We start from the raw sequence: 14,203 nt of genomic DNA, 5'->3' as shown, positions 1-14,203 counted from the left end.
GTGGTGTTAGAGGGGAGAAGCCACGCTCTGCATGCTTTCCCCCACTTTATTACAAGGAACATGGTTCTCATTTGCTGTTAAAATCACCGCAAGGCACATTAATCTTTCAACTCCTCAAGGGAGTTGCAGCGCCGACGGTACGCAATGGTTGAAAAAGCGCAAGGGCCCCGACCTGCAAGCCCTTTTCCTTAATAACAATCCAGTCCCGGCACGTGACCTGGAGATTACGTCATCGCCAAGGCGTGGGGGCGGGGGTGGGAGGCGCGAAACAGAGCCGCCACGCCGCTCAAAAGACTTAGCTCCCTTTTCTTTCCGCGCCGCCAGTTTTGCCCGCCTGGTCACGTGATCGCGTGTCACATGACCGTGCTTTCGATAAGGAGCGAGGCTTCAGCCGCCTCCCGAGGATTTCCTCCGAGAGAGGGGATGCGGTCGGTGGGCTGTCCCTGGTCGTCCTGAGCGCGGCGGTTCCTTCGACCTGCCAAGGATGCGGCTTTGGTCTTTGCTGTGGCTGCTGGGCTGCAGAGCGGCTGCTTGGTGGAGCGACGATTACTCGCTGGATGATGCCGTCGGGCTGGGGCGGCAGTTGGATGGCATCGGAGCCGTTAGCGGCGGCGGGGTGGGTGAACGGAGACCCCGGGCGGGCTGGGAGCGGGTCGGACAATCCGTTGCGGTTGGGTGGGTGGTGTTTGCAGAGGCTTTTCACAGCCTGACGGAAATCGTCCCAGGAAAAATCCTGCGAATGTGAGAACCCGAAGCTCGGGTCGCTTCCTAGTTGGAAGCACTGCTGATGTCCCGTGTCCTCTGCTTACCTTGGGGACAAAGTACAGTAACAACCGCGCTTAGAGGCAAAGTAGGCAAAATAGAGAACCCGTTGTGAACTCAGAGGCGTTTCCTGTAAAAAAAAAAAGAAGATCTGAGCTGTCAAGTTTGATCAGATTCTTCTTACAGGAAACGCCTCTAAGGAGATCTGAGCGTGGTTGTTACTTAATTTTAATTCGTATATTATATGCACATATAAACTCAATTTATTGCTCCTGTGTTCGATGCATATAATACTGTACATTAATAATAATAAGTAACTTCCAGGAAAAGTTGCTGTAACTTGCATGACATTTTTTATATTTTATTTTTCCAATGAGGATGAACAGGGTTTCCTTACAGAACTTATAATACCTAACAGGCAAATTTTATTATCCCAAGTTGGGAAGCTATTACATCAGGTAGGGGATATAAAGAAACAGACATAATTGGGCAGTGTGTTGCATTATGTGCTTAAAGGTAAGATATATTCTCCAGCTTTGTTCAGTGCGGGCAGAGGAGAGAGGGAAATGGGCAAGGAAATGTCTTTTTTTTTTTTTAGAAGCTGGATTTGAATTTTTGCCATTTGGATTTCAATGGATGAAGCTTTGTACACTGGTTTTCTAAAATAACCAAATAGAGAAAAGGGATGTTTTCAGGTAAGAATTTGGAGGCAGGAGAAAGAAGTGATCAGTGTCAACAATGGACATGCAGGGATATATTTCATTGTGAGCAGTAAAATATAGGAAGATAATGGAAACTGATAAGACAAGTGGGGTAAAAATAAGATTTTATTAGGTAAAATAAAGGCACACTCAAGTTGAAACCTTATTTCTAATTATTTATTATTTCTTGGACAAATCCTTTTGATTTTCTTTGACAAGAAATTGGAAGTAATTTGTTACTGCTTTCTTTGGCTAATTTTTTTTCTGAATTCCTTGTCAAATTTATAAGGGATTTTCTGTTGATCTCCACATTTGATCTTACATGGTATTTTGAGATCAGCATGGTTGGCTAGCTATCTGTTAAATTCAGTTTTTGCAGAAAACATATGTAGAGGCTAGGACAGTGATGGTGAATCTTTTCGGCGCTGAGTGCGTGCATGCACATGCATGTGCATGTGCTGGAAACCTGAAGACCAGCTGGCTGGCATGCACATGCCTGTTTTTTGGCCCTTTTCCAGACCATTTTTGGGCCGTTTTCATGCTGTTTTCCAGTGCTCTGGCACCCTCAAAGACCAGCTGGCCAGCACGCATGTGCGCTCCGGAAACCAGAAGAGCAGCTGGCAATGCATGCCTACAGAGAGGGCTTTGTATGCCACCTCTGGCATGTGTGCCATAGGTTCACCATCACGGGGCTAGGACAAGATTTTTTTGAAGACAGGAATAATGAACCAAACATGGGAAAATGGGCATGGAAAATGATTATCTGATACTTCTGATCAGTAGTATCATTATGTATAAGTATTAATTCCAAACATTTTTCTTCCTAATTCTTTTTCTAGGCTACCTCACGTCTTTTAGTGAATTATCCAGAGCCTTATCGATCTCAGATTTTAGATTATCTTTTTAAGGTAATTATTGCCTTATTGGATTGATTTTAAGTAGAACTTTAATTGTTTTCTGAGGGAGAGAGTGGGGGAGAAGGAGGGAGAGGAAATGCCATTGAGTTACTCTTTTAGCCCAGAATCTTAACTACCAGAATGATTCAGAGACCCAATAATGAATGAGAAGGATAAGAATTTGCTTATAAATCTGCTTATAAAAATATGTTTAAAATACTTCAAGCAAATCCCTTCATATATACATGTACCAAAAAAATGAATATAAATCTAAAAGCATGATTGTGATGAAAGTTTGAGAGAATTAGTGAAAGATTCAAGACTCTTGAGATGTTCTGAATATGGGCCAGAGCACCTTTTGCTATATCAAGAGGTGATAATGGGAGCAAGTGGACATTGAAGAAATTGTAAATAAAAGAAATTAGAATGAAAATTGAATGACTGAACACAAGTACCTTATCAAAAAGCTAGAACAGAATAGAATAACAGAGTTGGAAGGGATCTTGGAGGTCTTGTAGTCCAACCTCCTGCTTAGGCAGGAAACCCTACACCACTTTAGACAAATGATTATCCAATCTCTTCTTAAAAACTTCCAGTGTTGGAGCATTCACAACTTCCAAAGGCAAGTTGTTCCACTGATTAATTGTTCTAACTGTCAGGAAATTTCTCCTTAGTTCTAGGTTGCTTAGAACTAATTAGTTCTTAGAACTTGATTAGTTTCCATCCATTGCTTCTTGTCTTGCCTTCAGGTGTTTTGGAGAATAGCTTGACTTCCTCTTCTTTGTGGCAATCCCTGAGATAATAGAACGCTGCTATCATGTCACCACCTAGCCCTTCTTTTCATTAAACTAGATATACTCAATTCCAAAGCTATTAGCAGGTAGATTAATCTCCCAATAGAAAACAAATGAAACTAGACATAAAGAGGATGTGGAAGCTGTTTGGAACAAAATGAAAAGGATTACTAATGGAAAGTATGAAGATGCTTGGTAAAATGATAAAATTAGAGAGAATGTAGATTTTCCTTCCCTTTCCCTTTCTCTTTAATTTCTTTCCATTACAAATGTATTCCTCTTCTATACTTTACATATCACTACTTGCCTTGAATGAAAATAATATGGTGGGTATACAATCTGGTTGAGCAATGAGATATATTTTTGGAAGCACTTGAGAAAAAAAATACTAATGACTGGAGAAGGCAGAACTGGTTTTCTTCCAACAAGTTTTATAAAATGTTTTCAGAATTTCTTTAATAATTTTGGTGTTGCTTGGCAGTGAGCTCTCATATGATCTAAAATTGGTTATCTGAAGGATACATCTGGTGTAGAGCCAATAATGTCTATTACACCCACATGATCCTGTAACAATCTCAGACATTATGCAAACTTACATTCTTGTACCATTACATTAAATAATGCAAGTACATAATTCATATCAGTTTCCTGGTTTGTCCCCTTTATATATTGGCTGTCTTTTTTCTTAATCTTATGGCTTTTTACTTGGAAATTCCTTTAGGGCTAGTTCTTGTTTTTCTCCAATAGTATTGGATGATATACAGATAGTCCTCGCTTACCAACCACAGTTCAGTGACTCTTTGAAGTTGTAGTGGTGCTGAACAAGTGGTACGACTGGTCTTCTAACTCAACATCTCACCACTGTAGTTACATGATTATGACATGGGCACTTGGCAACTGGCTCACACTTAATGACAGTTACAATGGCCCTCAGTGTCAAGTGAACAGCATTTGCAACCTTTCTTGTAAAGTTAAATCTCCCCCACACAGCGGCAACCACCCCCAAGCCGCAAATTACTCATAGGGTGCTATGGGCACCGATGCAATTTTACTCACATTATGTTGTGCATTACAACCACATTGGTTAGCAATCAGAATTCCAGTCCCAATGACTTGACTGTCGTTAAGCAGGGACTACCTGTGGAAAAATCAAACATAGTCTGTTTGAACTTTCTGAAGTAATCTAGAAAGAAAATGTGAATAGAAGCAGAGATTGGATTCGCATTGTACTTAAACCAGTGATAGCAAACCTTTTGGCTTGGCATATCAAAATTTTGGAAAATGCCTAACTTGACTTTGCTGGCATCTCACATGCACACACACGAACACACACACACACACACACACACACACACACACACACGACCAAAAGATAAACATTTCTCTATCTTCCTCCCATCTACACCACTCTAAACAGCGGCATTCAGCAACAGTGCCAATGCTAGAACTGAAGTAGATACACAGACCTTGTCTTCAGTCCTGGTGCCACTGCTGTCAGTCACTCAAAAAGTGGAGGGTCTGCAGGTGGTGGAAGAGTATGACCCTCTTGCACAACTTCTAGAGAGCACAGGAAAGCACACCCATTCTTGTGTGACCTCTGCAGTCTCCAACTTTCACAAAAGGATGGGACATTCTTTTGAGAAGTTGATGTTGGATGCTGGTAAATGCTGGTGTGTCCACCAAAATACTGTGGCATGTCATCTTTGACATATATGTCTTGGTTCACCACCACTGTACAGAGCCATAGTATGTTGACATACCATTTGTGAGCTACAGAAATTCAGGCAATATCCTAGAAGGCAGCAAAATTATGAATGCTAACTCTTTGCTTCCATGTAAGAGTCTTCTGGAGTTTTGCAGTTGAAATATGAACTTGGGTATTGGGATTTGTAAGTCATAGTTAGATCTTAGCATACCATGTGAATTTATTCACCATGATGCAAGGGTGAAATCCAGCAGGTTCTGACAGGTTCTGGAGAACCGGTAGCGGAAAATTTTGAGCAGTTCGGAGAACCGGTAGCAGAAATTTTGAGTAGTTGGGAGAACTGGCAAATATCACCTGGAGATTTTGCAGTATCCTTCTGCCATGCCCACCAAGCCACACGACACCCACCAAGCTACGCCCAAAGAACTGGTAGTAAAAAATTTTGGATTTCACCACTGCCATGATGTATGAATCCTACTTAGTGGGTTGATATGCTTGTCTGAACCATCTGAAACAATATAATGTTTTGAGGAATGAATGGAACATTTTAAGAAAGTTGACCTGATGAAAAAGAAGGAAGGAAGGAAGGAAGGAAGGAAGGAAGGAAGGAAGGAAGGAAGGAAGGAAGGAAGGAAGGAAAGCCAATGTAGAGTGTTATCATTTTCATAAAATGTAGGGAGGGAGGAAATAGTGTAATTATTTTTTTTAGAATCATGAGGAGTTCATGTTAATTAGGAGGAAGCCTATTAACATGAGTGTGATAACAGTGGAATGTTGTTTACCAAACATAAACATTAACACTTCTTTTTCATTCTTTTGTTTCAAGCCAAATTTTGGTGCCTCCTTACAACTCCTCAAAGTAGAGATTGGTGGTGATGCACAGACTACAGGTATTTAAATTTGGGTTTTCAGGAAAGATTTGTACCATCAGCGAATGAGAGCCCTTGGGGTAATAGTGCTGATATGTGTTCTTCTGCAAATGAATGGTTTTTTATAACCCACTCCTCCATTCCTTTCTTGCATATATTCTAGAACAGGGGTCCCCAACGTTTTGGACCTCAGGGACCACCGAGTTCATAATTTTAAATCCCGTGGACCACTAATACGAATCCAGCATGCCGCTTGTTGAAGCGCCTGGACTCCCAGTGATAGGATGGGATCCTTCAGGCACTCTCCCTCCTTTCTCTCTCTTTTTCTCTCTCTCCCTCTCTCTCTCCCCTTTCTCTCCCGCTCATTCTCTCTCCCACTCTTTCTCTCTTATTCTCTCTTTCTCTCTCTCCCCCCCTCTCATTCTGATTCTCTCTCACTCTGATTCTGTTTCATTCTCTCTCTCTCTCTCCCACTCTCTCTCTCATTCTGATTCTCTCTCACTCTGATTCTGTTTCATTCTCTCTCTCTCTCTCCCACTCTCTCTCTCATTCTGATTCTCTCACTCTGATTCTGTTTCATTCTCTCTCTTTCTCTCACCCTCTTTCTTTCTCATATCTCTCCCACTTTCTCTCTCTCATCTCTTTTTCTTTCTCTCTCTCTCTTTCTTCCCCCTCTCTTTCTCTTTCTCTCTCTTCCCCTTTCTCTCTCTCTCATTTTTCTTCCCCCTCTTTCTCTTTCTCACTTTCATCTCTCTTTCTTCCCTTCTTTCTTTCTCTCTCTTTCTCCCACCCCCCTTGCACCATTACCTCATTCCCGCCAGCGAGGGCTGTGCTGCAAAGTTGCAAGTTGCACTCCCTCTATGGCGGAGATTTACAACTCCACTATGAGCTGCCTGGCCAGAGCTCTAGTTACAGGACTGGCCATTGCTCATCCCGGAGCAACTCCTCCACCCGGGTGTGCCTGCGGACCACCAAAATTTTCTCGCAGGCCACCTGTGGTCCGCGGACCACCAGTTGGTGACCACTGTTCTAGACGGTGTGCATGGAAATTCTTAGGGAGAGCCTGGAATCCCCACAGAGCGCGTCCCTGTGTGGCGGATTGGGGGCTCCTACCCAGTATAGCTTTTATGCTATAATGGTGGGTTAGAGGGAATAAAATACTGCCCATGGACCAACAGGCCTGGTGAGTGGTAGCTGGCTCATCAGTATTGACTGAAGGCGGAGACCTCATTGGTCAGAATGACTTCAGAAGAACAGCACATGGTGTGGTGGCAGCCACTTGAACAGTGTGTGTACAGCGGTGTAGAAAGCAAAGGAATGACTACTACACTATATATTTCCCAAGAAAATCATGTTAATTGTGGCAAAACCTAACAATGACCCCAAGTACAGGGGGCCCTTAAAGAGGGCAGGGGTGCTAAGAATCTCCCAGTCCGCTAGAAGCATGATAAACCCAAAACTACTACTGGGAAAGCAAAGGGAAATCATCAAAGCCATTAAAAAGCGAAAGTTAGAATATTTTGGAAATGTGATGCGACACCCAGAAAAATACGGCATCCTTCACTTAATCCTCCAGGGAAAGATTGAAGGCAAATGAGGTCCAGGCAGAAGAACACCATGGATTCAAAATGTAAGGGACTGGTTTGGACAAAACTCAGCAGCACTTTTTCATACGGTTGTTGACAAAAATAGGATTGCCAACATGATTGCCAACGTCCGATGACGGATATGGCACAAGAAGAAGAAGAAGTGCATGGGAGATCCTGTAATATTCCAATATGTGCTAGGTTAATATTAGATAATGTATTGATAGATCCTTAATTCTAAGTGATACTTGCAAACCTGCAAGTAAGTTTTGCATGATATAACATGCATTTTCTCTACTTCCCTACATATGATTGTATTAACTGTACTAATTGAACAAAATAGGGCCACTTTGTTTAAAAAATCAGCAAGTAAATCTGGTGCCAACTGTTAGAATTGTGAGGTTGCTCCTTATATAACAAGTTTATTTCAGGCACATAGAAAATGGAAAAACAAGTTTAGCCTGTGGTAAAGCAATTTTATTAAAGACTTAGTATCTGCCAATGTAGATAATTGAAGAACTATTTAAGGATCTGGATGGTTGATAGGCAGGGTGTACAACTGCTCATAGTGATTGTTTACCGAAGAAAACTCTAAATCTAGTCTGAAATTTGGTATCATGCTTACAGTTCATTTTTAAAGTTCCATTTTGAAACTTACGTCTAAAATATAGGAGTGACTGTTCTTGGCACATAATTGTTTTCTATTGAGCAAAAGCTTTGCAATCTGTTATTACTAGCTAGTCATACAATTATGTTTTTAAAATGAAGATTATAAAGATGAATGTGATATAGACAATTACCTGTATTAATGCTTCTGCCCTTGACATTATCTTGTGGGCTAAAATAGAATAATGTTTTCATATTCAGTTTCATTACACATATGTACTTTCATATGATTTTGGGAAATACGCTGGAGTAAAAATAATTGAAGGTCTTGCATTTAATGAAATACAAAGAAGATTTTTATTTTCCATTCCTAGATGGCACTGAACCCTCCCACATGCATTATGAAAATGATGAAAATTATTTTCGTGGCTATGAATGGTGGCTGATGAAAGAAGCTAAAAAGAGAAATCCTTCCATTAAATTGATTGGTAAGAACTGGAGGCCTTTGAGATATGATGCTTTGGTATCTTGATAGTATAATTTGAAAACAGCTTGGTGATTCATTTTTAATTATAATCTCTTAATGCCAAGTGAAATATCCAGTTTATGTTATAAATAATTTTATTTTGTACTCATCTGGATTTCAGACTAAGCCAAATTCCTAGTTGCTGTCTTTGTATCCTGGCTGGCAAAGCGTTAGGAACAGAAACAGGTTAAAAAGGGGTTTGAGGCTTTCATCACATGCTTACAGCAATCATCTCATGTTCCAGGACTTAGCCTCTTCTATTTCCTGTTCCTGGCTGGGAAATAAACCCTGTATATTGCTTGCCACTTATCTAATCAGGGAACATAGGGACGTTATTTGGAACAGAGAAGTAGCCATGAGCATCGGTCTTGTACTCTTGGCCATTAAGCTGGTTCAAAGTAATGTGTGGATATGGCGGTAGCAACCTACACCACATTCTGAAATAAAAATGTTCTCTAGTAGTTGAACTTTGCTATTTTTCTGAAAGTCTTATTACAGTGCAAATACCCATGTTGCAATACATCCTGAACCCTGTGATTTGTTGGAGAATCTGCTGACTAGATTGCATACCTTACATCAGGGATCGACAACCTTAAACACTCAAAGAGCCACAAAGGTCCTAACCGGAAGCCCCCCATTCAATTCTGGAGCTAACCGGAAGTCCGGTTCCCACACCACAGAGTCTCCTCCTAGCGAGGTGTCATTTTTTTCCTCTACGGGTCCTAACTGAAAGCCCTATCAATTGTGGAACCGACCGGTGACAGGGAACTGTAGCAGAGAGATGAAAGAGCCACATGTGGCTCCAGAGCCGCGGGTTGCTGACCCCTGCCATACACAATGTTTCTTGACATACATGGACTGCATGTGTTTACTGGTTTCTTAGCAAAAAGTCTAGCTTTGTGTTGCTTTGTATATAATAATACAGGTAGTCTTTGCTTAATGAGGTTAAACATATTCTTAACATATTCAGAATTATGAGACTGAATGAATGATACTTATGTCTGGCTTTTGAAGTTATGGCCATTGCAGTGCCCTCTTGGTCATGTGGTCAACATTCAGGCACTTGGCTTCCCACCTGCATTTATGATCATGAGATGCATTCCATCTTTCTTCCCCTCTTTCTTTTGATCGCCCTAGGCTCCACCACTCTTGCCACCCTGCAATCACTGCCCCTGCTGTCCTGCAGCATTTGCTTCACTGCCTTTGCTGACCTTTGCTCCACCATTCTTGTTGCCTCAGCTGAACTTTTCTGCCTTCTTCCTCCCTTGCCAGGGACTGCTGCCGCAGCATGACATCATCTTTTGATGTCATGTGTAGCCCTACTGAGATCTTGCAAGGTTTCTAAGACAATCTGCAATCTTGGCATAGATAGTGACTGAGTGCAGGGTGGCCTAAAGAGCAAAAATAGAGAAGATAGGTGAATGGGAAAGTTGAAGTGGAGGCAAGCCCAGCAGGGAAGAAGAAGCCTGAGGTCCTACAGTGGCATGGTACTGGCTTAACAAGTACAACTGGGGCTACTGAAACTGCTAAGCAGTGCAGTCATGTGATGTTTCCCCTAACAACTGCATTGTTTAGCAGCAAAAATTCTGGTCCCAAACAGGGTTGTTAAGCAAGGACTACCTGTAAGGACTTGCTTCAATTGTGGTTCTTCTGTTTGGCCTACATACTTCAGCCTGCCTCTGATATCTCCTTGAGCATTGTGGCTCTGTCCACTGACACAGTAGAGCCAAGCTTGGCTCATTACTCATCACTTATCCCTTCCAGCTCAAAACAAGTAATTGGAAAAGGCAGTAAGCCAGAATATGCTTTCTAGGGAATCAATCCTATTGATTGGAATTTGCCTCTGATCAGATCTCTCTCCAGTCATTGTAAAGCTTAGAATGGAGGAGTCTGTACTTTTTTAAAGAGATATTTGCTGATGGATAATACCAGAAGGATTGCTAATTAAGTAAATCTACAACACTGAAAAGTGTAGTCTGAGCCTGTTTTCTGGGAGTAATTCCTAAGTGTGCTGTAGTGGATTGAATTTTGAATACTTTTTATTATTTTATTATCATCCTAGATGAATAATACCATCTACTTCTTCCTCTGCAATACCACTAGGCTTCCCTTTAAGGGGAGATGGGCATAAAAAGTTAATAATAAATACAATTAATAAAATAAAAATTTATTAGCGCTGGAATCAGTGATAATTGTGCTTCCAAGGTCTTGCTGCATTCGTGAAAATACTGAAAGCAGCACTGTGGCAAACCCTGTCACAATTTCACATGTATGTTTGTCATAATGCACATAGAAAATACACATAGTTAGGCTTAGAACTGTCAGCCAGTTCTGACAGTTCTGGAGAATCGATAGCAGAAATTTTGAGTAGTTTGGAGAACCGAAAAATACCATCTCTGGTTGTATCCTAAAGCAACAATATATTTATTTAAGCTTTCCCAGAAGGCGGAAAAAAGACTTGGTTACTTTAAAATAACAAGGTCATTCAGCATTAGGGTCCTTTTGCATTGTTAAAAGAGAATTGTTCTTCCCCCAAATCATTTGGAAGTAGCAGCATTTATTTGCTGCCTCCGGAGTCCCAGCTGATCAGAGTCCCAGCTGATTGGCTGGGTCTTCTTTTGTTGCCCTGCACAGGAGAACAGAGCTGGAAAGCAGGTTAGTGGGGTGGGGAGGAAATGGGGATTTTACAGTACCCTTCTCCTGTCACACCCACCAAGCCACACCCACAGAACTGGTAATAAAAAAATTTGAATACCACCACTGGTTAGGCTGGTATCATGAAATCACAATCTTCCTTTGATTCCCTTAGACTCCCCTGCCTGAAGATGCTGCTCCTTCCAAATGATTTGGGAGAAGAACAATTTTCTTTTAACAATGCAAAAGGACCCTAAATGTTGAATGACCCTAATGTTGAAGTAGTTATTAGAGCTCTGTGTGCTTTGAAAAAGATTATGAAGTACTTGAAACTTTGCATGAATCACACACTGCTTTTGTTCCTTGTTGTTTTAAAGCAACCAAGTCTTTTTTCCGCCTTCTGGGAAAGCTTAAATAAATATATTGTTGCTTTAGGATTTACTTTCCTTAAAAGCACCATCTCTTTTTCAGGATTGTGGAGGAGCCTGGAAAAAAAGTGCTTTTGTTAGTAACAATACTCCTTTAATTACATTTATTGTTATCTCTCCTAAAGTATTTTTTTTTAAATTTAAATTTGCATTGTGAAAATAGTGGTATTAAAAATAAAAATGGTCTGCTTTTCAGGTAAATGCGATTAATGAAGTTGATAGTATGTGAGAACAAACTAATTTGGGGTGCTAATCCTTGTTTAAGAACCATTTGTTCAGCAAACTTCAATTACAAAGGCACTAAAAAAATGGTACTTACATCCAGTCCTTGAAATTATGGCAGTTGCGCCACCCCGCTGTCATGTGACTAAAATTTGTGTGCTCGGCAGCCCAAATAATTTCATAGAGCACTTCAGCTCCCCACACTCGCCCATCTTCCCCCATTTCTGCCCTTTTGACTGTCCTGCACTTTGCTGCCTTGCACTCCACCATCCCTGTTGTCCAGCCACTGTGCCCTCCATTGCTGTGCTGTCCCCACCATCTTGCTTATATATCACCTAGCTCCTCTGCAGCACCTTCCATCCCAGCTGCCCCTCGCCATTTTCTTCCTCCTGCTGCTTATGAGGTGTGCCTGGTGGAGGGGCACTGGAGTACAAGGGACCGAAAGGCCAGTGGAGGAAAATTAGGTGGGGAGGGAGTTGAGGTGCACCCTGTGATCCTAAATGTGGGTGAATTGCCAGGTGTCCATTTTTGGTCACATGACTGTGGGCCGGTGCAATGAATGTAACTTCAAGGACCATTCGTTCAGCACTGCCGTAATTTTGAACACCTACTGAACAAATGGCCATTAAAAAAGCACTCCTTGTATAACCCATACACACAGAAGCTTTTTTGGAAAACACTATAATATATAAAAATGGGAAGAAGTCCTGAAATAATAAAAAATGAAGAAATAATATACATAGATAGATATGCCAGTCTTAAATACACTTAGCTTGGAATCCAGGAAATTAAAATTGTCTACCCACAACAAGTAATCATCTAACAAAGAAAAATATTTTTAATAACTTCATCATTGAATTACATCCGGCATCAACTGAATTAACTTTTATTACTGCTGTTGTGCTTTCTGTTCATATCCTCCCTATCCTCTTGCATTTCCCTCTGATTTACTCAGAAAGATCCTCTATCTCTCAAGCAAGACTTATTAGCAGTACCTGTTCTGCTGGCAAATGGATGACATTCTATGCATCCATTTGCCATCCACTGATTCTTTTCTTAAATCAACTGTTTTCATCACCAGTCTTTTGCTTATTACTTCTATGTGTCTGATTCCCGCTTTTCAGGCATGTTGCCTGCCAGCTGACCCCTCTCATTCTTTCTCTGTTTCTAGCTCATCTTCATTTCCCTGACTTCTAATCAACTCATTGGCCAAGGGGCATATGACAGGAATGAGGAATCACAAAGTAGGTGGGGCCTTATTACATATGCCATGTTTGTTTGTCTGTAGAATTTATAAGGCTTCCCAATTCAAAAATTACTCTGTACAGTTCACAATATTGAAAAAAAAAGACAAAAGGCAACAATTAACAGAAAATGATAGTGATACAGAAGAATCAAAATGTTCCCATGTAGACCAGACCTCTCTAAAGGATCCCGCCATTCAAATTATCACATGACCTGGGAGAAACAATGGTTTTCAGGGCTTTTATAAATAAAGGCAGAGGTAATGTTTAAAACAATAACATGCCTTTTTATGAAGCAGTTTTCATAAGCACAACATGACAGTTTTCAACAAACGTAATCAGGGCTCTGAGGTTTCGGAAAAACACACTCCTATTTATCAGCTTGTTCTTAATTTTGTTAATTATTTCATCCAGTGCTTGCTAGCAGTTATTTTTACCGCTCATTCTTCCCATTTTAGTGAATTACCCTGTTATTAATAATGCAAACCATAACACTAGCATAGTAGAAAAAGAAAGTAAAAAATGTGTAGAATCTAGTGACTATTGTAGGGGTCCTAGAACATGTGAACAAATTAATTTGTTTCTACAATAACTGACATTTTAGTACTTTTCACCCCACATTATCGACATTAAAAAAAAAAACATTTTAGCTCTGTGAAATTGATGTGTTAAGCATAATTTTCCTTTGTGTTTGTTTATGTTTTTTATGTGTTTCCTTGCAGGCTTGCCCTGGGCTTTTCCAGGATGGATTGGGAGGGGTATGAGTTGGCCTTATGACTACCCGGATGTCACTGCATATTATATTATCTCCTGGATTATAGGAGCTAAAAAATATCATGATTTGGACATTGACTACATTGGGGTTAGTAGAGGAGTTTTTCATTACATTCTGTTTTTTGTAAAAAAATTAAATACAACTTGTACTATATGGCTTATAATGTAGGTATGTTTACCAAGTGTTTTTTTTTTAATCCCCTTCTTTCTGCATTAAGCAATTTATTTGTGGGCGATTTGGTCAAAAGACATAATTGGGGTGGTAAAATAAAAGTTACCGTATTTTCCGGCGTATAAGACGACTGGGCGTATAAGACGACCCCCAACTTTTCCTGTTAAAATATAGGGTTTGGGCTATACTCGCCATATAAGACTGCCCCTCTTCCAATGCACACCAAATAAAAATTAAAAAACATCAACTGGCTCACCTACAATGTAAAAGCAGCTGTGCTAGAC

General features: G+C 40.7%; 1 protein-coding gene across 1 annotated transcript in view; it reads left to right on the top strand.

The window, feature by feature from the left end:
• The first annotated feature begins 498 nt into the window (after positions 1-498).
• GALC (galactosylceramidase) overlaps positions 499-14,203 on the top strand; it is a 46,587-nt gene continuing 32,882 nt past the window's right edge. The window contains exons 1-5 of the mRNA XM_070931478.1: positions 499-616; positions 2,303-2,371; positions 5,685-5,748; positions 8,294-8,407; positions 13,696-13,835. Of these exons, the coding sequence (XP_070787579.1) occupies positions 8,314-8,407; positions 13,696-13,835 (234 nt within the window). The 5' untranslated portion in view covers positions 499-616; positions 2,303-2,371; positions 5,685-5,748; positions 8,294-8,313. The remainder of the gene's footprint in view (positions 617-2,302; positions 2,372-5,684; positions 5,749-8,293; positions 8,408-13,695; positions 13,836-14,203) is intronic.

The sequence above is a fragment of the Pituophis catenifer genome, unplaced genomic scaffold, assembly GCF_029215685.1.
Source record: "Pituophis catenifer annectens isolate HBS135680 unplaced genomic scaffold, rPitCat1.0.hap2 SCAF_1, whole genome shotgun sequence".
NCBI lineage: Eukaryota > Metazoa > Chordata > Lepidosauria > Squamata > Colubridae > Pituophis > Pituophis catenifer.
Note: the sequence above shows the minus strand (reverse complement) of the source record. Positions and strands in the feature narration are given on the sequence as shown.